This window comes from Schizosaccharomyces octosporus (assembly GCF_000150505.1).
Source record: "Schizosaccharomyces octosporus yFS286 unplaced genomic scaffold supercont6.1, whole genome shotgun sequence".
Taxonomy (NCBI): Eukaryota; Fungi; Ascomycota; class Schizosaccharomycetes; order Schizosaccharomycetales; family Schizosaccharomycetaceae; genus Schizosaccharomyces; species Schizosaccharomyces octosporus.
Window position 1 is genome coordinate 3,532,738 of NW_013185619.1, and position 22,770 is coordinate 3,555,507.

General features: G+C 36.8%; 12 protein-coding genes and 4 non-coding genes across 16 annotated transcripts; 11 read left to right on the plus strand and 5 right to left on the minus strand.

Annotated features, from left to right (window-relative positions):
• The first annotated feature begins 434 nt into the window (after positions 1–434).
• SOCG_02404 (structure-specific endonuclease catalytic subunit) lies at positions 435–3,188 on the plus strand. The gene is made up of 2 exons (XM_013160897.1): positions 435–1,146; positions 1,208–3,188. Exons 1-2 carry the CDS (start codon positions 1,042–1,044, stop codon positions 1,892–1,894), a joined length of 792 nt encoding a protein of 263 aa, XP_013016351.1. The 5' UTR covers positions 435–1,041; the 3' UTR covers positions 1,895–3,188.
• On the minus strand, positions 1,058–4,457 carry SOCG_02405 (phosphomevalonate kinase). Its single transcript, XM_013160898.1, has 2 exons — positions 3,263–4,457; positions 1,058–3,219 (listed from the first exon to the last, which is right to left on the minus strand). Exons 1-2 carry the CDS (start codon positions 3,268–3,270, stop codon positions 1,953–1,955), a joined length of 1,275 nt encoding a protein of 424 aa, XP_013016352.1. The 5' UTR covers positions 3,271–4,457; the 3' UTR covers positions 1,058–1,952.
• Positions 3,865–4,723, plus strand: SOCG_02406 (ribosomal protein subunit L19). Its single transcript, XM_013160899.1, has one exon. The coding sequence runs from the start codon at positions 3,988–3,990 to the stop codon at positions 4,537–4,539; it is 552 nt and encodes a 183-aa protein (XP_013016353.1). The 5' UTR covers positions 3,865–3,987; the 3' UTR covers positions 4,540–4,723.
• A 329-nt stretch (positions 4,724–5,052) lies between these two features.
• SOCG_02407 (anaphase-promoting complex subunit Apc11) lies at positions 5,053–7,926 on the plus strand. Its single transcript, XM_013160900.1, has 3 exons — positions 5,053–5,137; positions 5,177–5,299; positions 5,513–7,926. Exons 1-3 carry the CDS (start codon positions 5,119–5,121, stop codon positions 5,641–5,643), a joined length of 273 nt encoding a protein of 90 aa, XP_013016354.1. The 5' UTR covers positions 5,053–5,118; the 3' UTR covers positions 5,644–7,926.
• On the minus strand, positions 5,781–7,912 carry SOCG_02408 (WD repeat protein). Its single transcript, XM_013160901.1, has 3 exons — positions 7,562–7,912; positions 7,345–7,495; positions 5,781–7,295 (listed from the first exon to the last, which is right to left on the minus strand). The coding sequence occupies exons 1-3, from the start codon at positions 7,633–7,635 to the stop codon at positions 6,012–6,014; spliced, it is 1,509 nt and encodes a 502-aa protein (XP_013016355.1). The 5' UTR covers positions 7,636–7,912; the 3' UTR covers positions 5,781–6,011.
• A 328-nt stretch (positions 7,927–8,254) lies between the features above and the next one.
• Positions 8,255–8,365, plus strand: SOCG_16199. Its single transcript, XR_001202987.1, has one exon. It is a non-coding gene; the product is annotated as a 5S ribosomal RNA (ribosomal RNA).
• A 497-nt stretch (positions 8,366–8,862) lies between these two features.
• Positions 8,863–10,696, plus strand: SOCG_02409 (uncharacterized protein). The gene is made up of 5 exons (XM_013160902.1): positions 8,863–9,237; positions 9,448–9,588; positions 9,748–9,990; positions 10,030–10,119; positions 10,175–10,696. Exons 1-5 carry the CDS (start codon positions 9,129–9,131, stop codon positions 10,255–10,257), a joined length of 666 nt encoding a protein of 221 aa, XP_013016356.1. The 5' UTR covers positions 8,863–9,128; the 3' UTR covers positions 10,258–10,696.
• Positions 10,697–10,829: 133 nt separating this feature from the next.
• On the plus strand, positions 10,830–10,944 carry SOCG_16200. Its single transcript, XR_001202988.1, has one exon. It is a non-coding gene; the product is annotated as a 5S ribosomal RNA (ribosomal RNA).
• A 1,223-nt stretch (positions 10,945–12,167) lies between these two features.
• On the plus strand, positions 12,168–12,515 carry SOCG_02410 (uncharacterized protein; the record flags this gene model as incomplete). The annotated part of the gene is made up of 2 exons (XM_013160903.1): positions 12,168–12,221; positions 12,291–12,515. The coding sequence occupies 2 exons, from the start codon at positions 12,168–12,170 to the stop codon at positions 12,513–12,515; spliced, it is 279 nt and encodes a 92-aa protein (XP_013016357.1).
• A 1,064-nt stretch (positions 12,516–13,579) lies between these two features.
• On the plus strand, positions 13,580–13,650 carry SOCG_16201. Its single transcript has one exon. It is a non-coding gene; the product is annotated as a tRNA-Gly (tRNA).
• A 380-nt stretch (positions 13,651–14,030) lies between these two features.
• On the minus strand, positions 14,031–14,101 carry SOCG_16202. Its single transcript has one exon. It is a non-coding gene; the product is annotated as a tRNA-Gly (tRNA).
• Positions 14,102–14,113: 12 nt separating this feature from the next.
• SOCG_02411 (V-type ATPase subunit A) lies at positions 14,114–16,684 on the plus strand. The gene is made up of 3 exons (XM_013160904.1): positions 14,114–14,510; positions 14,568–14,667; positions 14,729–16,684. The coding sequence occupies exons 1-3, from the start codon at positions 14,508–14,510 to the stop codon at positions 16,483–16,485; spliced, it is 1,860 nt and encodes a 619-aa protein (XP_013016358.1). The 5' UTR covers positions 14,114–14,507; the 3' UTR covers positions 16,486–16,684.
• SOCG_02412 (phospholipid scramblase) lies at positions 16,587–18,139 on the minus strand. Its single transcript, XM_013160905.1, has one exon. The coding sequence runs from the start codon at positions 17,969–17,971 to the stop codon at positions 16,817–16,819; it is 1,155 nt and encodes a 384-aa protein (XP_013016359.1). The 5' UTR covers positions 17,972–18,139; the 3' UTR covers positions 16,587–16,816.
• On the plus strand, positions 16,686–20,665 carry SOCG_02413 (RNA-binding protein Mug28). The gene is made up of 4 exons (XM_013160906.1): positions 16,686–18,371; positions 18,420–18,576; positions 18,625–19,288; positions 19,346–20,665. The coding sequence occupies exons 1-4, from the start codon at positions 18,245–18,247 to the stop codon at positions 20,162–20,164; spliced, it is 1,767 nt and encodes a 588-aa protein (XP_013016360.1). The 5' UTR covers positions 16,686–18,244; the 3' UTR covers positions 20,165–20,665.
• Positions 18,081–21,120, minus strand: SOCG_02414 (ribosomal protein subunit Mrp17). Its single transcript, XM_013160907.1, has 3 exons — positions 20,784–21,120; positions 20,419–20,669; positions 18,081–20,352 (listed from the first exon to the last, which is right to left on the minus strand). The coding sequence occupies exons 1-3, from the start codon at positions 20,847–20,849 to the stop codon at positions 20,334–20,336; spliced, it is 336 nt and encodes a 111-aa protein (XP_013016361.1). The 5' UTR covers positions 20,850–21,120; the 3' UTR covers positions 18,081–20,333.
• Positions 21,121–21,144: 24 nt separating this feature from the next.
• On the plus strand, positions 21,145–22,729 carry SOCG_02415 (UB Xdomain protein Ubx3). The gene has a single exon (XM_013160908.1). The coding sequence runs from the start codon at positions 21,285–21,287 to the stop codon at positions 22,479–22,481; it is 1,197 nt and encodes a 398-aa protein (XP_013016362.1). The 5' UTR covers positions 21,145–21,284; the 3' UTR covers positions 22,482–22,729.
• The last annotated feature ends 41 nt before the right edge of the window (positions 22,730–22,770 follow it).

The following is a 22,770-nucleotide window of genomic DNA, read 5'->3' on the forward strand; positions in this document are numbered from 1 at the left end:
TGATTTTTTTTTTATATTTTATTTTTTAATCTATTTTATATATGGAAAAAGTGTTTACCTCTTATTTGGAGTAGAAGTTATAAACTATTTTATTTTGACATTAGGTATACATTACTGGAAACGAATTTACTCGGGTGTGAAAGCTAAAGAATATGGCAATTACTATGTGAGATACTTGATTTGAGGAACTAGATAGATTTCGAAAGTATGCAAGCAAAATGGCCCGCCAGATGATGGTACTTCCTTTAAGAAAATTGGTCTGGAAATTTCAACATTCAGTAAGTATTCCAAGTAGTAGTTACAAAGGCAACATTTAATGTAATACTACGGTTCTTTTTACTTCCTAAGATGTGGGAACAAGTCTGCTTCATAATCTCCTGTGATGTATACGAAATCTACGGAGATGATTTTTACCTTTATAACATCCATTAAATACGTTTTTCATATGAATGCATTTAAATAAAGCATTGAATTAATCTTTTATTTTATCTTCATTTTATTTGATTTGAAAACTCAGAGTATTGTAGCTGTTCTATGCTCAAACATATTCATACCGACCAACATTCGTCTACTTTTCTGAATTGCTCTTGAAATTAATGTCCCTATACGATTCATAAGCACATAAGAGTATTCTTTAGTAACTAATTTCAAAAATCTAAAAAGTTTTACGAATATTCATTTACTAACAATTTTTCGTCGATGATATATTCTTCCCTACACTAAAATTATTGAACTGTGAACAGTAATTATCCAACGCAAAGAGCCTTCAAGACAAGAAGAAAAGCAACTATTTACTTCAAAAAAACGAAACGACAAGTTTAACGACTAGATATTTCTTCGTGTTGGCATCGAAAAAAATACACAAAGAAGTATACCCCAAGTAAAAAACAATAGTCATCTAAATTTTATCATTGTTTTACTATTAAAACTTAATTCATCGTCGTTGCTTGTGACATTATCGATAAAATTAAATAAAGGATGACAAAAGAAGTTTGAACGCTTGAATCATAAAGCAAATAGAGTCAAGCGATTTCGATAAATATGTCAAATCAAGAACATTCTTTTTATTGTTGCTATTTAATTCAGTCTAAAAAAACCGCTTCTAGTAGATCTCTCTATATTGGTTCAACACCTAATCCAATTCGAGTATGCAAAGTGAATGTCGTATATGTTGAAAAAGCGAATCACATGCTAACCTTTGATTTAGCGCCTTCGACAACACAACGGTGAACTACAAGGAGGAGCCTGGAAAACGAGGAACGGACGACCGTGGATCGTACTTTGCCTAGTACATGGATTTCCTAACAAAACTTCAGCGCTACAGTTTGAGTGGATTTGGCAACATCCCAATTTGTCTAGACACACAAAAGACAATCAAGAAAGTATCAAGAGAACGTTGAGCATAAACAGCTCTCTAAATTCTCTACAAAAAATTGTTTCCTCTAACGGATGGAAAAGATGGCCTCTCGAGATAACCTTTTTTTCCCAGCATGCTTTCGAACGATGGAACATAATAAGCAAAGGGAACGCTTCTGTGAAATTTAGCATGGAAGAACGGAATCTTATCGACTTCTATAATCAAATTTTTGAAGAAGAACTTATCAAATTTCCTTCAAAGAATAAAGCGAGTTGTAAATCCACGTGTGATATATGCCTCTGTGAACTTTGCGAAGATGATTCATTGCTTTATTGTTTGTACGACGACTGTGACATGACGAGTCACACTACATGTTTAGCAAGCCATTTCTTAACTGGTGAAGAACATATCTTGCCAGTTTTGGGACGCTGTATTCTATGCTTGCGATCTCTTCAATGGAATAAACTCATTAAAAGCATTCAAAGAAAGGACATCGATGATAATAACACTGTACACGTAAGTCTTGGCAAGGAATAGAGACTAGAATTCCTCTTCCATTAGTATTTTGCTTAATAAAATGCGTTCAGGTTAATACTCATAGAAAGTTATCTACAACGGACAAACCAGCATCCGTAGGGCCTACTTGCATAGGCGTAACACCACAAGAATTCCATAAATCAATAACTTTTTCGATTTGATGTTTGTCATTTTGTAAGACGCAAAACTGAGCGTCAAACCCACCTGCACCAGGAACACCAGTTCCTACTACGCCATCAATGGCTTCAAGTTTATCAAGGACCTTAGACTGAGCTTCAGGCTCAATGTCCACATTTGCTAGAGAAGTCAATGATTGAAGAATCTTTCTTATAGATTGAAAATGATTACGCAAATCGGTGGAAGACTTTGTCGCTGACATGAACAGATGTTGTAATGCAGAGACGTGACTATACAGATCATTGAAGAGCTTCTCAGAATCTTTGTTTTCTTTTTGCCATTTTTGAACCTTTTTTACCATTCCTGGTGTACCACTTCCACCTGCAACATCGCCCATGAGCAAACGATAATGTGAAGGTAAAGTAAAAGGCTTTACAGGAGACCATTCCTTCTGTACTACCTGCCTTAGATCACCAGAAAAATGTTCACCTGTCAATTGGTAGGTGGGATCCACAAGCAAATGCTGAATAAGTTGAGGGTCAAATCGACGATAAATGCAACTACCCCAGACAGCCGCACCTACATCAAACCCGCTACCAACTTTACCTTGAGCAGCACAGTGAGCAATTTGGCTTAGATTGTGAATTATCGTTTTTGTAGGTATGGTCAATTGTGGTTGAGCTGAATCCTTGCCAGTTAGTTGACTCAATGTTAAAAAGACAGAGCTTATGAAGCTTGTAATCATAGCCGCTGAACTTCCAAGACCGGTTTTTTTTACTTCATGTAGTTTGCAATTAAGAAAATTGAACTTGGGGTACGAATGTAAGTCTTTTGGTAATTCTGGTTGATGATAGTAGCTGTTATCTACTTGAATGATGACATTCAGGTCTCTCCAATCCTCAGGTTGCTTTCCGGAAGGGAAGATGTAGTTCAGGACGTAGAATAAAGCAAGCTGAACAAATGGATTAGGACTTTGCTTATCGTTTTGTTGGAAAACTTGGATCGGGGAAGAATGCCAGTCGACCGTATATGACCATTCAGCATCAATAAATTGAGGACTATTTACATGAATAAGTCCTTGACGACTTGACGAGGTGGTTGTCGTCGCATAACCTTTAGCGTCTAAACCCACAACAAGGCCACTATACTGAGGATCAAGGACAATGTATCCACCGGCTAAAAGCACTTTTCCAGGAGCAGAGCAGGTACTGTTTACATTATTAGCAAAAAATCGCGAAGGATAAAACACACATATTCATTAGTAGTCCTGTTGAAAAATTACAAAAAACAAAAGAAAATAAAAATTTAAAGGGTATAAAAAATCTAAAGAACCAATTTAGTAGAATGAGGGAAGGAGAACTTGGCGTTTCATCCTGCACGTTCTGTACAAGTTTCCCTCGTTATGCTTATATTACCATATCTTTTTGATTACAGGAATGAAAAGAGAACGCATTTTTTATAGAGAAATAGATTCTCTTCCAGTGCTAAGAGTCTTTGTATTTCGTTTAATTAATAATGAAGACTTTTAAGAGCTCTTCGAAACTCAATATGACATAACCATGAGCAGCAGCCGCTTTGTTTACACCCCATCGGTTCATTCCTATCGATTATTAGATGATTCATTTGATAGAAAACGAACTCTTCTTTTTATATTTAAGATAAAAAAAAGCAAATATAAGCAGCTAACAATACTGAATGCCTACTTTCCTCGGTTTCCTCAAAGAATCTTATGAATATCCCACTCGAGTACCATGTGGTGTATGTTTAGGATTTCTGAAGTCAGGATATAGTGAAACTTGTTTGACTTTGATATTCGTGCTAGCGTGATCTACCATGACTCGGTATAATACAATGCAGCATTCCTCCCAAAGTAAGTGGGAATGGGTCTCTTTAAAGCAAGTTGAAGGTGTTACTAAGAGAACGGTGTTGTTTTTAGAAAACCCTCATTTTTTTGCATTCAGTAAAGAAAAATCTTTATGGAAGGTCTGAATCTTTTACGAGGAAGAGTTAGCATGAATATTGGCTTATTCTCATTTCAAAAACGGTTTCTGCATACTTTGCGGAGACCATTTGTCTTTCCAAAGCCATTGAAAGGACCCAAAATTAAGGATGTGGTTTCAGAATACGAAAAACGATATCAAAACAAAATGGACGTAGACGGAAAGCGCTTTCAAATGTTTCACCGGTCGCAAAAAGATCGTGTCAGACCTGGAGCTGTCTTGTTAGTGGAAAGCTACTCCAAATATCCAATGAAAGAAAGTATAAACAGATTTGCTGGCTACTTATTACGAGTACGCCATCGTGGACCGAAAAGCTCCTTTTTGTTAAGAAACAATGTAATGGGTGTGGGTGTGGAAGTCTTATTCCCTGTATATTCTCCGCAGATAAAAAGTATTACCGTACTGAAAGAGAATGGTATCGCCAAACGTCCAAGAAGGGCCTACTTAAGTTATTTACGCCAACCTCGTTTCCGACTACCACCTGTTGAGCCCCTCGTACGTAAATTCATGGAAGGAAAGAAAAAGTAATAGTCCTTATCATTACTATGGAATATCGATCAGCTATATATAATTATCCCCTTTCCTAGTTCCCTTCTTCTTATTAGGTTCCTCTTTTCATAACGTGAATCATACCTTAACTTGATTCTTTAGTCAAAGTGTTTCTATTTTCCTATTTACAAAACGTAACATAAAAATTTTGATTCTTTATTTCAAAGAAGGAGATGTAATGTGTTTTGTTGTAAAAATGAAGATTATCACATTCTCTTATCTTCATCATACTGGCATCCTAAGCTTTTGCAAGGTCTGAATTTGGAACGGTTTCCTTTGCTATTTTGTAAGGAATGACCAATGATGCTGTAGCTTCGTTATTTTTGTACTTTTTCGTAGGCGTAGGCTGTAATGAAAGTAAAAGTGTCTCATGTCTCTTTGTTCTGGATCTACAAGATTAGTTGTTGTTGGAATCTCTTTTCAATTTTATTATTTTATAATTTTTAATCGACCAGTTTACATATTTTCTACTTGACACTGAAAAAAACAATAAAGCGACTGAAGTTTTCCTCGAAGTAACAACTTTCTACTTCAGTACTAAACAGAATAACAAAAACAATGAAAGTGAAAATCAAAAGTAAGAATTATAGTAAATAATGGGTCTAACAAGTTGTAGGATATCATGCAGTCGCTAATTGGACTTGGAAAACACCTAAAGACGATGTTTGCGGCATTTGTCGAGTCCCTTTTGATGGCTGCTGTCCTCAGTGTCTAACTCCTGGTGATGATTGCCCCATAGGTATGTACTTGAAGCTCTATACGTTAAGTCCTTTTTTTTTTGGAAGTCATCCTGAAATGTTACTTTTCCTCTTTTAGCTGTCAAGGCTCGCTTGCTGTATTTGAGTGAACAATGCTTCAGATAACTTCTTTGCTTAAAATCCGGTCGATTATGAGGAATAAGGATGAAAGAGACTTTTTATTTCCATATTTGTATATTAACATGTGTGTTTAGTATGGGGGAAGTGTACACATATCTTTCATGCTCATTGCATTGAAAATTGGCTTTCAACAGTAGGTTCTCAAGGACAATGCCCAATGGACAGGCAAACATTTGTTGTTGCTGAATCTAGTATCACACCGTAACACTCATATCCACACCTATGGTGAGCGATTCGTGCTGATAGCTGTTCGTTTCGAAAATCTTCTCGTAGACGACAGGATGTTTGACCTTTATCCTCATGAGCCTAATATTTACATCTTTACGAAAACTTAACTACATGTTATTAACACATAATGAATCCTATGGCAACTAGTTTATGACGATCCTATATATATATACCAGTTCGTTACGGTTTTAAGAAGATTAGACAAAACATTCTATTCATTCAATCATATATATATATATATATATATTACGGAGACATACAAAAGATAATTATCATTCACGTTCGTAACGAAATGGAAAGTTTTTTTTTTCTTTTTTCAAAAATTGAGAACAGAAAAAGGCTTTCTCATTGACGGCCTTTGTTTGACCATATACGGATAGTGTTATCATCACTAGCTGAAGCAAATTGATACGGATCCAATGGATTGTAAGCGATGTAGTTCACGCATTTCGAGTGTCCTGGTAAAGTGCTTAGCAGCTTTCCAGAATCACGATGCCATATTCGAATAAATTCATCTTGGCTGCCGCTTAATACAAATGTGTCATCTTGGCCACCGAAACATGAGCCAATCAACCAGTTCCCAAGCTTATGGCCCATGTACTGACGAATAATGCGATATTCTTGTATATCCCAAAGTAATATTGTATGTGGCTCGATGTTTGTCAATGCATAGCGAGAATCTTTTGAGAGCGATATGGAAGTCACCTTGGATTCAAGATGAATTTTTTTAAGACATTCTCTCGTCGGTATGGAGTAAACGGCAATATGCTTATCTTCACTTTCCATTTGTTTCTGGTACCCAACAGCATACAATTTTGTGCCATCATTATTGATCGCCATATCGTAAATATTGACATCTTTCCATTTATGCATGATCTCACCAGTTAATGACCAATGTATAATGGTCATATCGGGAGAGCCTGTGATGAAAGACAAGCCATCTGGTAGCCAACAGCAGCAGCTGACGAAGTAAGTATGTTCTTTTAAATGTCGGATCTTCTCTCCGGTAAACGCATCCCAAAGTATAACCGAGTAGTCATTAGAGCAAGTAAGCAAATATCGATCATCCGGGGACCATTTCACATAAGCAACCTCTTTACTGTGCCCGATTAGTCGGTGTAGCATCTTCATATTAGCCAAGTCAAAGATTATGGTAGATTTATCTTGCGAAGCGGAAGCTAAATACTTGCCATTATTTGAGTAAGAAATTTGCCAAACCTCGCTTGTATGATCGTCAAAACAATGTATTTCCTTTGTTGGAATTTCACTAGGTTCGGCTTGATAGTCAGAAAGAAAGGTAAAGTTTTTTAAAACATTATGATAGCACTGAGAAGAAATCTGGTGGTTCTTTGCCTGTTCCAAAAGTTCTAAGAGTCGATTCTTCGGCATCATAATGTCAGCGCTTATGTAGAGTGAGAGTTCATTTAATAAAGCAGGACGATTGTCTTTTACGCCGTGCGCAGATTCTGTGAATTTTTTTCTCGAAAACATTATTTGCGAGATCAATTCCTCTTTGCTTTGATTAAAATAAGTATTATTGGTTGTTTGCAAAACAAAGATTGCCTCACAAAGAGATCCCTTTTCAGCTAACTCTAGACATTTCTGTTTTTGTAGAAGGAAAAGTGCTTCCTTTTAGCATTGTTAGTATAATCCCTTCAATGTCAATGAGTAAACTTACATCTCTTTTGCTTTCGTCCCTTAACTTCATTAAAGCAAAGCAACTCTCGGCGATTTGCCAGTCACCGGAAAGAACCGCTGTTTGAAACGTTTTGACATTTTCTGTTTCATAACAAAGTCCACTTTCATTTTCCAAGCATTTTAAAGTACTTCTATATATAGTAAGTTAGCAATTCATAATTATAGAATGTCCTTGCAGGTGAACGAATGTACTATACCCATAGCCGTGATCACTCAAGAATTGAAGGATGAGACGAATGATCTCTTGTTCCCATACTTTAGTCAGCTCCATCTTATAGCGTGTAGAGCGACTTCCTAACTCTTGAATAAAGGAGGGTTTCCTCTTTGGTTGTGTCTGAAAGCTCAGATCCTTTCCCGTCGGCGGCTGCACTTTAGCAAACGAACTGAGTCCACGTAAATTGAAGGTTACGATTCTTAAATATACTGGAAAACAAATTTCCTTCAGAGTCGAATTTCGTTTCAATCCTTATTCCTAACACGAAGGAATTGTTAAATGAGGTAAAGGTCAAGAACTGTAGTATGTAGCACATAGCGTTTGGAAATAACGAAGTAACACAAGCAGATTTTAAGCGTCGTTTATTTATAGAAATGAATATACGATCTATAAATTGAAACATTTTTGTATTCTTTCCCTGTTATTGTATTAAGTATTAATAGACTGCCGAGGAATCGCTTTGGAACATCGAACAAGTTCATTCAAAGTACATAACAAATGGGCACCTAAACCGTGTGTAGAAACTGCTAAATAGGCTTTGACTTGTATTTAATATTTTTGAATTGCGATCTGATTGTAAATCGAGATTTGGAGTTATACTTATGCACATAATAGATGCGACATTCTTCAATTACAATGTTTTATTAAAAACATCTTATTGCACTCTCTACTGTCTACGGCCACATTTAGGAGAAAACACCAGTTCCCGTCCGATCACTGCAATTAAGCGTCTGAGGGTTTAGTAATTTGGTTGGAAACGACATGGGAATCCGGGATGCTGTAGGCTTTTTCTTCTTGATGTTTTTCTTTTTTTACCTCTTAGTGTAACGTATGCATGCATCGTGTTGCGTTTGGATTTCGTTTTGATCGCCATTGTGCTTTGAGTTAGGTGATGTTTTGAATATGGAAGAAGCTAAAGCAATGGACCTTAATCAAGAGTATAGTCATGGAAAAGCGGTGTAATAAATAATATGCAGAAAAAAACAAGCATAGCCCAAGCTAGAGGACAATCAGAAGACCCGACCCAGCATAACAATGATTTCCTTTCCATCTACATCAACTTCCACTGCGTTAAAGCCCCTAGATAGACATATTTCTTCAAGGATTTTTAAATAAAGTTATTTTTAATTCCTATTTCTTGTATATGTTATTTAAAGTATACAGCTTGTATATTTTTGATGAAAGGTTCTTTGTTTACTTTTTGTAATATGAACTTTGTTTGGATTATACCCATTACTTAAAAACATAGTGAACCCACAATGTTAAATAATCGTAACGAGGATGTGACCAGTCAGTGACATAGTGTCGCTGCTTATGAAATTGAGACATGCGAAAGGCCACTACCAAGATTTTTTTTTATTCCTATCTTTGGTTTTAGACAGATTTTACTCAAGGTATTGATTTTCTTTAGAAATAAGGAACAATTCCTTTTTTTAAAGATCTCTGAAAGGTAGAACCGATTTCTACGGACTTTTCTTGGTAATTCTAGTTGATTTTGTTTCAGCTATAAGTATTGGTGTTCTTTTGGTTTTTGGTTTGCCATTGCAAAAATGAAGAATAAATACAGTCCTGTTTCAGACTCTGACGAGTCTTTCAAAACGCTCATTGATGAGAAATCAGATATACATTCTTCAGAGGGTACGCCTCCTCCGTATTCAGGTAAGATTTATTGAAATAGAAAGGAAGGGTTGGTTTTTTATATGTTTGTTGAAAAAATCTAGGCTAAAAACAGTTTTGATGAAGAATCATGTTTGTTTATTTACTTGTTGTGTTTAAGATTAATAAACTTGTTGATTACCATCAGCAAACTTGACAAACGCTCCATCCTTTCTCAAACAACAAAAGCATTCATTACTAATACATTTATAGCTCCGAACAAATTTATTGATTTAGAAATGGCTGATGGATCCACTCAACATTCTGCCCAAGAGTCCACTAACATTACTGGGTCGAATTCGACATATTCAAAGTGGGTTTCAGCGAATATCTTCTTTTTTTTGCGTCTCTTGTGTATGTTGTAACTTATTCTATTTTTCTCGTGGTGTTTTTTTATTTCAAGATTCCTGTGAGGACGGAAACCTTTTGGGGACTTTCGGTTACCTGTCCAGCGTCCATTGTAGTATTTCTCTATTGTAAGTTAGCGCTATGTTTTATTTTACTAACTATTAGCAATGTCTCAAATTCCTAAAGAATGGTTCAAGCAAACTGGTAGAGTGCTGTCCTACTTATTCACGCAAATTCGTAGTGTACTGCCCAACATGTGTGTCGCAGTAATATGTACGGCTTCTCTGAATGTCGTTGGTTTCGTCTTCTATCGTAATGTAAAGAAAATAATAGGATTTGAAAAGATGAACGATATTGCTTTCTATGGTGTCTGCTTTTTTAACGTTGCCTTGTTTGTTTTATTTTGGAGTATGTCTTACACCCTGCGAAATATTCTAACTGTTCTAGGTACGACGGATACGCGACAACTTCGAACATTCATTGCTGATTTAGGAAACGGCATGGGAAACAGCATAAGAAATGCTACGAATTATGTTCGTATGTACTGTTTATTATAACTTTTTTTTTTTTTTTTTCTGACTAACCTAATTAGGACCGACAGATCCAGAAAATGAAGCACCTCGTAACGAGGAAATCGAGCTTCAACCTTTTGCTGGGCAAAGCGGTGAAGTTTGAGTTTTAACGAATCTTCTCCATCCCTCCTATAAATCACATTTTCCTTACAAGCATTCATATCAATTGCAATCCCTCAAGTTTCTGCATTCTTGTCCACAAAAGTAAGCATCAGCTTGATATGACGGGTTTGATTGCTTTTCACGTTCACTCTTTTATGGATCTACGAATTCGTCTCGCAATAGTGTTATTTATAAATCGTTCGTTTTCTTTTTGTGATGAACATCCTTATTAATCCACCCTTTTTTAATAGTCATTTAGTTGTTATGACGATAATCTTGCAAAATAGTCAACCGATTTCTAATTCAAAGCTGGACATATTCAGATTGGCCGTTTCAACTAATGTAGTCTAATAATTTACTTCTCAAACTACAGCTTCGTCAACTGCTATAAATTCAGACATTTGGTCTCACACCTCAACGACAATTTAGCACAATGTGAATAGCTAGAAAAGAGAACAACAGAGTGCTTTAATCTTGTAAGTATCAAAACCATCCTCTATCAACTTTGTAAAATCTGAGATGATGAATACCCACTACAAATACAAATACTTTAGTTACACATTGTAAATGTCTACGGCCACACCTAGGCGAAAACACCAGTTCCCGTCCGATCACTGCAGTTAAGCGTCTGAGGGTCTCGTTAGTACTATGGTTGGAGACAACATGGGAATCCGGGATGCTGTAGGCTTTCTCCTGATTATTCCTCTCTAATTAACTATTGTTATTGGTAATATCAATTTTTTTATAAACATTAATAATGTTCAATAACGCTTGCCCTTCTTGTATGATGCTCTCCAAGAGTAAGGAGGAGCAGAAGGGTAAGGTGAACATATTATGAAAGTCCAGAGGACTATAACATTTCAATCGCAAACACGTAAACTAAGTCCTGTTTGCTGAAAATACTATGAGGACATTATCTTATTGTCTTTTGTATTTTAACAACTATAAGAGGAAGTGGTTTGTTTTCTTGTACCCACGAAATGCAACGATCGTCACATCAGATAGAAGTCAGCTTAATAAGATAACGAAACATTGTAGGTAAAGAATAATCCACTAAGTATAAATTTGTAACTAAAGTATTGACGCTTTCGATAAATTTCGCATTATTTACGTACATGTAAGTCACATTGAAGTAACGACGTTCAGAAATTCGAGTTTGTTTACATCTATAAAAAATCAGGATTCCCTTTTAAAACTAATGCTTTCACGTTGACTAGTTTCCTTTTAGATATTTAAATTAGGGAGTTACTAAATATTGGATTCATACGATAGGATGCATAAAGATTGGTAGATTCACCTTAGCCCAGGCGGTAGGTATAATAACGCTGCCATACTTTTTATATACTCTTCATTGTGGAATGACTAGCGAGAATCAAATGTTTCCAGATTGAAAATATTGGTTAATTCTACTTCTCAAGACTTTACAATTCTCATTAGTTCTTAAACCTTTTAGATGGCACATCTGAGATTTTTCGTTCGTTATGCTTGCAAGATTGAATTAAATCAACGTCGAATACTCTTATCCAAATGAAGATTTAAATATCGTGGCAATGGTTCTAGTTTAGTATCTTAAATTTTATTCGCTTCATTTATGTTGTGTTATGTAAATAAATGTTTACTTTTAACCAGTAGATGGAGCACCTGGATATAAGAAATGTAAGGTGATGAAATAATAAAGTTCATCTATAACTTCCCATCTTATCTGAAATAAAGTTGTTTATAATTTTTCGTCTTCGATTACTTCGTTTATTACTTTTCGCCGCAAATATTTCGTACACGATGTGTCATAAAGGTTGCGTAAAGGCTAACCGACTGTAAATAAATAAGGTGAATCTCTTAGGGCATCGAACAAATTCAATATTTGCATGCACAATTGAAATTATATTGTTTACAACTGCTAGGTACTTAAAGATGAACTACTATCCATACGGACTTCTTGACGCGAGGGAGATAGCTGATACCGGAGTAAGCACTATTAACGACATTATTAAACGACAGAATATAAGATGGCTAACTACTTATAAATTGTTTTAGAAATATGTTGAGTTTTTTGAAAGAATTAAGAAAACTCAAGCTACTTTAGATACGGGCCCTACGGGTGTTGAAAACGCATACTCCAATCTTCCCTCTTCTCATTCGAATGGTAAATATGTTTCCACTCAAGGTGGATTTGAAAACAACGGTCCGACGAATCGTCAAGAAAGACGTTGGTGGAAATTAACTGCAACCAATATCTTCAAACCAAAAGAACGACTATAGTTTGAAGTTATGTGATTGTTAATGTCCATCCTCAGTACATGGTATCAGTGATGAAGTACGAGATCTTCTGCTCTAAATAAGAGTCTGCTTTTTCCACCTAAATCACTTTCGATTATTGAAAAGATATGCAATGGAATTCAGCACTAACGTCTCAGCATATTTCTATAACTTATATTGTGCATGGTTTTAAGGTTGTACATATCTGAGATTCTTGTGTGATTGAGATAGAAGACTTTACATTTACTCAATGATTGAGATTTAGCAAAATTATGAATTGTTATGATTATTCCTTACGACGTATAATGGTGAAAGACCTAAAATGGAAAGTTAGGTAATGATAGATCTAAAATGTAAGAACGGATAGCCAAGATTACTGTAAAATAACTTTTAACCATTGATAAGCGAAATTCAAGTACAAAGAAGTTTAGTTATAGCTTAGGAGTCATTAACCCATCCGCTGTTGAGTCTTGCTGAGAATATATGTCTTTAACATCGAATGACTAGAAATATCATAATCAGCTGCAAGTGATTTCTATTAAAGTGTATACTTTTAAAAATATATTTTGAACCAGATCCTATTTCCTTTTAATTATTCAATCTTTATGTTTTTCAAATGAACTCGCAAACTATAAACACGGTTACTTAAGAGGTAACAGTAACAAGATCCACATACCCCAATGTAAACTACAACTCTGTAATCTAGTAAGAAAAAAAATCCAGCTTGTTTTATACGCTTGTATTTGTTACTCTAAGCTACGACTTTGCTTCAATGTATAAGCTGTACTCTGTTTGGATATATCGAAACAACGATCCCAGCCATTGTTGATTATTTTCGTAGCTTTAAAAACAGTTTAATCCAATAGATGCATTATACATTTATAGCCAACCTCTACAAGCCTCGTTCATTATAATAAACTTTAAGTCCTGAGCCTGAAAAAGTTACCAAAGCTTTCGTTTGGTTATAGAAACCAAGCAGTCAAGTCAATGTAAGTCAAGAGGCACTTACTACTTTCCTCTTTTATATAATGAGTTATTATAGATTATTAAAATAACTAACTAACAATGCTTTGGTGGTTTAGTGGTATAATGCTTCGTTGCCATCGAAGCGACCCGGGTTCGATTCCCGGCCGAAGCAATTTTTTCTTTACACCATTTACACTGGTAAATGTACAACGAAAACAAATCCGTTTTTTAATTTTATTCAGTCCGAAAGTGCTAAAATTGTCTCCCTTATTGAAAATTTACGCATTCCTAATGATCATATATTATTTTGCATTAGCGATGAAAAAGTGAATACGTATTCTTCCTCGCGCTTTTATATATCTGTAGTCAAGGAAAATGCTTAATTTTGTCAATCATTCCTTAAATAATACTTGTTCAATCAAGCCTCTGTACTATGCTAACCACTTGTTGCATATGTAGAAACAAAATAAAACAGTAAATGTACATTAATTTCCATCTGCTTGAACTACGGATAGCGAATAATGTACTGTATTACAGGATGTAAGAAAAATTTGCTTCGGCCGGGAATCGAACCCGGGTCGCTTCGATGGCAACGAAGCATTATACCACTAAACCACCAAAGCATCATACGTAAACTACAACCATGATTATCATATGTCTAAAGAAAGCTAGATTTGAATTCGCTTACTATGATTTGTAAAACTTCTTTTGAACTTAAGCAATTGAATTCTTTGCTCGACCATTTCTCTTATCTGTAAAGAAGGGCTATCTACCTGAGGGATCCATCTAAAGGTATCAGAACAATTCCCTTGTAGTCTTTGTTCTTGGTTTTTATATCTTTTATTTGTAATGTCTACAGCTTTTAATAATCGCATTTAGCGATGTTTTATTTGTTTTTGGTATATTTTTGATAACGAACACAATTACTGGATCTCGTTGGGCTCAAATAAGAAATAGCAAGATCACCAGGACAGCAACATTTGAGATTCAACCTTCACCTACATCCACATTTTATAGAATTATTACTCAATGGTAAGTAATTTAATCGACAGAGAACATTACCCAAAGGGATTGGAGCTAATAAAATAGGCTGGAGGGATTGAGAATGCCAAAAAGGCGATCAGAAGCCTGAAAAATTACGATGAACACGAAAACCGCTTTGGCACCGTTTTTAGTGTTTCAGGACCAGGTATGACATCTGAAAATTGGCAAAATGATTAATTTTGGAACAATATACTGACTCAAAATAGTCGTCGTTGCTTCCAACATGCTTGGTTGCTCTATGTATGAGCTTGTCCGCGTTGGTCATGATGAATTGGTAGGAGAAGTTATTCGAATTCACCAAGACAAATGTACAATTCAAGTTTACGAAGAAACCTCTGGTCTTACTGTCGGTGATCCCGTCCAACGTACAGGAAAGCCTTTGTCTGTTGAATTAGGCCCAGGTCTTGCTGAAACCATTTACGATGGTATCCAACGCCCATTAAAACAAATCCATGACAAAGCTCAAAGTATTTACATTCCCAGAGGCATCAATACAGAAGCATTAGACCGTACTCGTAAATATGATTTCACACCTAATAAGAAGCTTCGTGTCGGTGATCACGTATCCGGTGGTGATGTTTTTGGTTCCGTTTTTGAAAACTCTCTTTTTAGTGACCATAAAATCATGCTTCCTCCTAGATCTCGTGGTACGGTCACTTTTATCGCCGAAGCAGGTTCCTACACCGTAGTTGACAAGCTTTTGGAAGTGGAATTCAATGGCAAAAAACAATCTTTTGGTATGTTACAGACTTGGCCTGTCCGTGCTCCCCGTCCAGTGGCCGATAACCTTACCGCCAATCAACCTCTGCTCACCGGCCAACGTGTTCTCGATTCCTTGTTTCCATGTGTTCAAGGTGGTACCACCGCTATTCCTGGTGCTTTTGGTTGCGGTAAAACTGTAATTTCTCAATCTCTTTCCAAGTATTCCAATTCGGATATGATTGTTTACATTGGTTGTGGTGAACGTGGTAACGAAATGGCCGAAGTTTTGATGGACTTCCCTGCTTTGACCATTGATATCAACGGAACTCCTGAACCTATTATGAAACGTACTACTCTCGTTGCTAATACTTCAAACATGCCCGTGGCTGCCCGTGAAGCATCCATCTATACTGGTATCACCTTGGCTGAGTACTATCGTGATCAAGGTAAGAACGTCTCAATGATGGCTGATTCTACTTCTCGTTGGGCTGAGGCTCTCCGTGAGATTTCTGGTCGTCTTGCTGAAATGCCTGCTGACTCTGGTTATCCTGCTTACCTTGGTGCTAAACTGGCTTCTTTTTATGAACGGGCTGGTCGTGTTCGTTGTTTAGGTAGTCCTGAACGTGAAGGTACTGTGTCGATTGTTGGTGCTGTTTCTCCTCCAGGTGGTGACTTCTCTGATCCAGTCACTAGTGCTACTTTGGGTATTGTGCAAGTTTTCTGGGGTTTGGACAAGAAATTGGCTCAGCGTAAACATTTCCCCTCTATTAATACCTCCTTATCTTATTCCAAGTATGTAAATGCTTTGACTCCTTGGTATGAAGACCGTGTTTCCGGTTTCAACTCTTTACGTGATCAAATTAAACAAATTATCCAACAAGAAGATTCGATGCTTGAAATCATTCAATTGGTTGGTAAGTCTGCTCTTTCTGAGAGCGACAAGGTTACTTTAGACATGGCTGGTATTATCAAGAACGATTTCTTACAACAAAACGGCTATTCCGACTACGATCGTAGCTGTCCTCTCTACAAAACTTACCATATGATGAGAAACATGATTTCTTATTACGGGAAAGCCAAGGGTGCCGTTGAGCAAGGCAATGTTCCATGGTCTAAAATCCGTGAAGGCACTTCCGATCTTTTCCATGAACTTTCTTCCATGAAATTTGAAAATCCTAATGATGGTGAAAAAGAACTTGTTGAACGTTACGAACAACTTTATAAGAAGATCGATGACAAATTTCAAGCCCTTGCTGAGTAATTTTTTAATTTTGCAATTAAGCGTTAGAGTGTGATACTCAATTAATTTACCAATTTAGTCTTCCATTATGTCCTTAATCAGTTCTACAAGTATCTAAACTCTTCAATTATTAAAGAATATGCCGAAAACTCCATAGAGGTCTCGATGAATGAATGCAATTAATTTTTAATATAATTATAACTAACTCAGCACCGTCCTATCAAAAAGGGAAATATCAACTAAAGTAAAGTAATCCACATATAAACTCGTAATCTTTTAGGCATAAACACATATAGATATCATAACGATCAGAAGTAAGTGATTTTCATGAAAACTTAGCATTAAGCTAAATTTACCACCTATCATCTGAGTCTTGGTCAAAAACATCCCAAAAATCGTTAGAGCGATCTAGGTCAGCATCGGAAAGAAAGGGAGATCTTTGTTCTGGCATTGAGTTCTCAGTCGACGTATGACTTGGATTTTGTTCATCTTTAAGTATCTCTTGAGCGGATATGTCTTCAGATTGGTAATCACTTTCTGGAGAAGAGGAACCGAACATAATTGGGAAAGTAAAACCTGCTGCAGGACTATTGCTACGACTGAAATAATCAAAGTCAATAGTTACAGCGGATCCAAGCATAACGGCTCTCTCTTCTAAACTCATTTCGCGTGGGCAAATTTGACTACTATCACCTTCGGCAGCTTGCAAGAGTTGATTGGTATCGGCATTTCCCGAGTTTGCATCTTCAGAAGTAAATCGCAAAACATAATTACCCGTATCGGTAAAGAACTCTCTTGGCAAGCCCATAAAGTTACGGTTGACACTTCCAAGGATTTGGTTGTCAGCGTTACGTAGCAAGAAATCCCAACTTAAAATCCGCTCATCAACCGCAGCAAACTGATCTAACATATCGGATTGACTTAAGAACAGCTGGTATTTACGACGCCAAGGATGCCATTTCTGGATAACTTCACCAACTAATGACGGTTGGCTTGATGAATAATCAAAAGCACTAACATTGAGACGGGAATTGATCCATGAAAAAGGTCTTTGCAACTGTAAAATAGGATTGCCATGTACATCCATGACGTCTGCAACGAATGAACGATGTGTATGAAATAGCTGTCGAGACATACTGGAGAGAAACGAAGCATGACCCTTCTCAGCTATATATCCAAGATGATGACCTTCATGATTTAGGATAACATAACGATTGGCTTGTTCATAGCCAAGAAACACATTCATCATCTCTAATTGTCGCTCCACGATCAGCACGTCCTGGGATAGCAAAGGAGCCGCAGGAGAATCATATTTTATAGCTCCGGTTTTGCTGACAGCAGCAGGGCTACGGGATACCACTTGGGCAGAAGCATCGATGTACCTAGTTGCTGGCGTTTTGTGATAGAACCGACATTTTAAAGACTGTAAGCCAGAGGCAACCGGAGGAAGACAGTTCTGAAGAAAAGAGTGACTAAAAGAAGAATTTAGAATAGTTAGATTTACCATATATAGCAAATTTGGTCCACAATTGGTTTTTCAAGCGATATTTGGTAAAAAGAACACTCTGGAGCATGCGAATCCTGAATACCCAGTACACCATAGAACACGGTATGTAATTTTTAGAAACTTTTTTAATACGTTATTTTTTAATTGTACAGTACAACGTCAAAGGTTAAATAAAACCATACTGAACATAACGAGATATAACGCCTCGTTATCCCGAATATTTGTTTACATTGAATTGAATTTTGCTTTTATCAACCAACTAATTTAATAGCAATGAAAGAAGAACAGAGAACACAGGATACAATTAAGAAGCAGAAAAATAGGGATCTATCCATCTACATTGGTAATTTACCACATGGTTGTCAAGCATTAAATGTCATCAACCTTTGCAAACCATACGGTAGGTTTTCCCATTCAACTGAAGTTCCCTAAGCTAATTTTACTTTAGGAAATGTAATGGAAGCACATGTGTTGAGTCGAAAAAAAAGAAAAAATGTCAATATCAAAGGCTCGGCATTGTTTGCATTTGTTTATGTTGAAACACAGGCATGTGTAGACGCTATTGTTCAAGCACTGCACTGCTCTTTGTACGAGGGAAATCGACTGTATGTGAAATGATAGTAAACTGCCATGCTTGTGCTAATACCCTGTAGTATCGTTGAAAAACGTCATCCAGCCAAACCAGCCATATGTAAATTCGCTCAAATACAAGAGAAAGAGGATCCAAGCTTATCAAAACTAGATTCTCAATATAAGGATGCCTTATGTCTCAAAGATATGCAATTAAAACAAGTTGAGGATGACTCGCGAAAACACCTGAAATATGAAAATGTCCAAGGTCAAGGAGGTGAGCACGAAATAATAAAAAAGGACAGAAGCGGCACTGTTTATTCTAGCATAGAAAGAGAAGCACGCGAACCAAACATAAGCTTTACTTCCGGCGACGAAAATAATTTATTTTCGCTGCAAGTGAGTCCACTCAATCTTCCGAACTTTACAGATGGAAGCTCAATTGCTCAGAATGAAATAAATACATTACAATCCAACACTGAGCCACCATTCGAGCCACCATTCATAAACAACTATCAGTTTCTTCCAAGCATACCTTTAGATAAACTGTTTCATTCCGAAGCTCTTGAGAATCCAATTATGGTAATTGGAATTTTAAACGTCCCAAAACAAACTTCACCCGTCGATCTTTATGAAGACTTCTCTCAATATGGAAAGATCTTAGGAGCAGCAATTAATCAAACTCCGAATCCAGATCAAACGTTATATGCCGAATTAGCTGTCAACTCTCATGAAGATTGCTCAAAGGTAAATTTTTATTAGAAACATTTTCGAATGCTATTTGACCACTTCTAACCATCTCAGATTATTGCTTCCTTTAAAAATTTCTTATACAAGGGTACACAGCTTCAGTTTTTTGTGAAACAACCAAGACAAAGACAGATCCCGCCTACAGTAGTTCCATCGACCCAGTCAACACTTGCACCCCTGCCGTTGATGCCGTTTGAACCCATTGCAAGTATGGAGCCGCCTGTAGCAATGATTCCTCTTCCTCCTCCGCCTCCTTTCGTTTCACCTCCTGTTCCAATGCCTACTGGCTTAAACGCGGTTGATAACAATACTCCCCCAGCACTAGACCCGTGTAATTTGTTTGTCAAAAATATCGATGATGATGTAGTAGGAAACTCAGAACAGTTCGAGGAGTTTTTCTCCCAGTTCGGTCGGGTAAAATCATGCGTTTTAGCTAGCTATCCAAACACTGGAATATCTAAAGGATACGGATTCGTTTCTTACAATCATCCATCCGAAGCGATGCAAGCTATATCTTTTTTAAACAACACATATGTGGGTAAAAAGAGAATATTCGTTAGCTTTGCGGAAAAGAAAGAGGAAAGAAAGAAAAGACTGAATGCTCTGTTTAATCAAGAGCCGACGCTAACATCACCTGCTGTTCAGTTACCTACGCAACCGATTCCATTTGACATATATTCACAATATATGGCTGCTCCACCACCTCCGTCGACACCGATGGCAAATCCACCCGTGCTAATGCCTGGAATAGATCAAGTGAAACCAAATCAAAACAACGAAAATGAGTATAATGTGAAACCGAACTTGAAAACATCAAAGAGAAATCCTAAACAATCAAATGCACTTTCAAGTTTAACAAATATGGTTAACTAAAACAAGCACATACTATAAAGCATTTACTCGTTCTAAATCTCTATATAACATATATCGACATGAATGACTATTTATTCCTTCAAAGGTATTATCTAGAATATTAAACAGTTAAGGGGATTGAATACTTATCAATGGTCTGCATCAAGCAATTGTTTACTTAGTGGAAATGTCAACCAAGATAATTTAATCTGACTGCGTTAGCAAAACGAAGCATCATTTACTTGCTTTCAAAAAGGAAAGCAGGATTGACATACTTATCGGATTTTTTGAGAAGGGTATATCGAAGAACTGTTGGCTCCAAACGCAGTATACGCTGGAGTTCTTGTTGAACAGTAGGGCTCGAGTAGAACGACATTGTCCACCAGTATCCAAAATTGTGCCTATTATTTAATTTTTTTATGGGCTTTGCGAGTTCTTTGAGGCCCATCGACTCAATATCAACGACTACACCTTTGCTATCCAAGACTGCTTTTCCACAATTCCTAGCAACACTAATTGCTGATACCTATGTAATTGTTAGTTTGTTTTAAAAAAAAAGAATGAAATATTGATGAAACCGTATCAGAAAGACAACAAACTTCCTTGTAACAAAATTTCAGATTATCGGCAAACCACTTACGGGAGCTGACGTGCGAGTTGCATTTACAGCAGGCCTGGTAATACAAAAAAGTTCATAAAGAACCATTATATGTTTCTTAACTTTGAGTAAACTGCTACGGGTAGTCCTAATAAAGAGTAGCACTATGGTGCAGTCTAATGGTAGTAGGAGAGAGTGTACACTAAAGTATAGGAAGTGTTACACTGGGGTAAGTAAAATAAGTTTACCAAGGGTTTGTGTCGTAAATAATAAATCAATTCTTAATTTTGGGGTTCTTTTTTTGATTCAAGGTAATCCAGTTTTGGAGAGTTCTGTCATCCTTAGTTTCCACACTGACAGTAGTAGAACTTGACAAATACCAACCACAGAACTTTTCAGTTATTTAAGAAAGAGTTGCTCATTGCTATATTTATTCTGACCTACTTTAATTATTTTTTTTTTTACGAAATCTTAACTGCGAAAAGATTCATTACATTTGTTTATAGAAGTATTTTATTAAGTGTCTAACAAGAACGTATAATCATGAATCATGAAGATCTGTTGACTAAGTTCTGTAACGAGTTTTATGTTGAAAGCACGCAAGCTCAATTTTTCTTGGAATCTACGAATTGGAACTATGAATTAGCCGCTACTCTGTTAGGAGAGGTTTTGCCTCCCGACCACGAAGGAACTCAGGATATGAACCAGGGATTTACTCCTGAATCAAATTCCTCAAGGCCTAATCCTGCATTACCAAGCACCTTTGAGAAGCCTAACCCTCCCTCGAATTCCGCCGCACATTCTAAGGGTAAAAATGTTCCTCGAAAGAAGATTGCTACTTTGAGAGATCTTCAAGAAGACGAAGATGATTCAGAGGAGAAATCAAATTTATTTACTGGAGGAGAAAAAAGTGGATTGTCAGTACAGGGACCTGATCCCAAAAAACAGCTTGTTCGTGATATTATCGAGAAGGCTCATAGACATACAACATCTTCTGGTATGGAACACGAGGCTTCACCACCGATACCTGAAACCGCTTTTAGCGGATCTGGTCAACGATTAGGGACAGAAAATGATCCCGTGGACTCAGACACACAATCACGACAAGCTGCTGCACCTCGACCAGTCTCATCGCACCCAAGAGGTCAGTCGGCGAGTGAGCCTGAAGCTTCTGTTCGTCGTACTTTATATTTCTGGAGAAACGGTTTTAGCGTAGATGACGGTCCACTTTACTCATATGATGATCCAGCGAATCAAGAAACTCTTCGGCTAATCAACAATGGTCGCGCTCCATTACACTTGCTTGGTGTTACAATGAATCAGCCCATTGATGTAGTAGTGCAGCATCGTCTTGACGAAGATTACCGAGAACCAGTGAAACCCTTCTCTGGGAAGGGACAGCGTCTTGGAAGCACATATGCTCCCCAACACGCTCAAGTTCCTGGCGCTTTTCATGAAAAAGCTTCCTCTCAAAATAAGGAGCCTGCCAAGAAAATTGACGTTGATCAAAATCAGCCCTCTACGAGAATACAAATCCGCTTGACGAATGGTTCAAGAACTATAGTTACTTTGAATCTATCTCATACTGTACACGATCTGTACGATGCTGTGCGTGCTTCTTCACCAGGATCATTTATTCTATGCGTGCCTTTCCCTGCGAAAACTTTAGAGGATGATGCATCTGTGACCATTGAGCAAGCATCTTTACGAAACGCATCTCTTGTTCAAAAGCAAATATAGACGAAAAGAACAGACGCAGGTTATGTTTATATTATGTCAGTAAATAAAAATATTTGTATGAAAAGAGTCGCTTATTGAAAGTCAGTTTGCTTATATAAAACAATGAATACGTACATGCAACAATCCTTTTCTTGTTTGCAGAATCTGACTAGTATTATCATTCGTAGCTCAACATAGGTTTCCATTTCCAATTTTTGCAGTTTGTATGAAACTTTAGAATTTTTGCAATATAAAGGTTTTGAAATTGCCAGAAGTCATTAATTCAAAAGACAGACAAATAGATAGAAAC

Excerpts from the sequence above, each read along its gene's own strand:
- SOCG_02404 (XM_013160897.1), top strand. The coding sequence starts at position 1,042 with ATGTCAAATCAAGAACATTCTTTTTATTGTTGCTATTTAATTCAGTCT. Across the intron at positions 1,147-1,207 it reads CAACACCTAATCCAATTCGA|CGCCTTCGACAACACAACGG; the intron begins GTATGCAAAGTG and ends CCTTTGATTTAG.
- SOCG_02406 (XM_013160899.1), top strand. The coding sequence starts at position 3,988 with ATGGAAGGTCTGAATCTTTTACGAGGAAGAGTTAGCATGAATATTGGC.
- SOCG_02407 (XM_013160900.1), top strand. Across the intron at positions 5,300-5,512 it reads TGGTGATGATTGCCCCATAG|TATGGGGGAAGTGTACACAT; the intron begins GTATGTACTTGA and ends ATGTGTGTTTAG.
- SOCG_02408 (XM_013160901.1), bottom strand. The coding sequence starts at position 7,635 with ATGGAGCTGACTAAAGTATGGGAACAAGAGATCATTCGTCTCATCCTT. Across the intron at positions 7,496-7,561 it reads TTGAGTGATCACGGCTATGG|AAGTACTTTAAAATGCTTGG; the intron begins GTATAGTACATT and ends TACTATATATAG. Across the intron at positions 7,296-7,344 it reads GGGACGAAAGCAAAAGAGAT|GAAGCACTTTTCCTTCTACA; the intron begins GTAAGTTTACTC and ends CAATGCTAAAAG.
- SOCG_02409 (XM_013160902.1), top strand. The coding sequence starts at position 9,129 with ATGAAGAATAAATACAGTCCTGTTTCAGACTCTGACGAGTCTTTCAAA. Across the intron at positions 9,238-9,447 it reads TACGCCTCCTCCGTATTCAG|CTCCGAACAAATTTATTGAT; the intron begins GTAAGATTTATT and ends ATACATTTATAG. Across the intron at positions 9,589-9,747 it reads CTTTTTTTTGCGTCTCTTGT|CAATGTCTCAAATTCCTAAA; the intron begins GTATGTTGTAAC and ends ACTAACTATTAG.
- SOCG_02411 (XM_013160904.1), top strand. Across the intron at positions 14,668-14,728 it reads TTTTAGTGTTTCAGGACCAG|TCGTCGTTGCTTCCAACATG; the intron begins GTATGACATCTG and ends GACTCAAAATAG.
- SOCG_02412 (XM_013160905.1), bottom strand. The coding sequence starts at position 17,971 with ATGGTAAATCTAACTATTCTAAATTCTTCTTTTAGTCACTCTTTTCTT.
- SOCG_02413 (XM_013160906.1), top strand. The coding sequence starts at position 18,245 with ATGAAAGAAGAACAGAGAACACAGGATACAATTAAGAAGCAGAAAAAT. Across the intron at positions 18,577-18,624 it reads TTGTACGAGGGAAATCGACT|TATCGTTGAAAAACGTCATC; the intron begins GTATGTGAAATG and ends AATACCCTGTAG. Across the intron at positions 19,289-19,345 it reads CTCATGAAGATTGCTCAAAG|ATTATTGCTTCCTTTAAAAA; the intron begins GTAAATTTTTAT and ends TAACCATCTCAG.
- SOCG_02414 (XM_013160907.1), bottom strand. The coding sequence starts at position 20,849 with ATGGTTCTTTATGAACTTTTTTGTATTACCAGGCCTGCTGTAAATGCA. Across the intron at positions 20,670-20,783 it reads CAACTCGCACGTCAGCTCCC|GTATCAGCAATTAGTGTTGC; the intron begins GTAAGTGGTTTG and ends ACAATTACATAG.
- SOCG_02415 (XM_013160908.1), top strand. The coding sequence starts at position 21,285 with ATGAATCATGAAGATCTGTTGACTAAGTTCTGTAACGAGTTTTATGTT.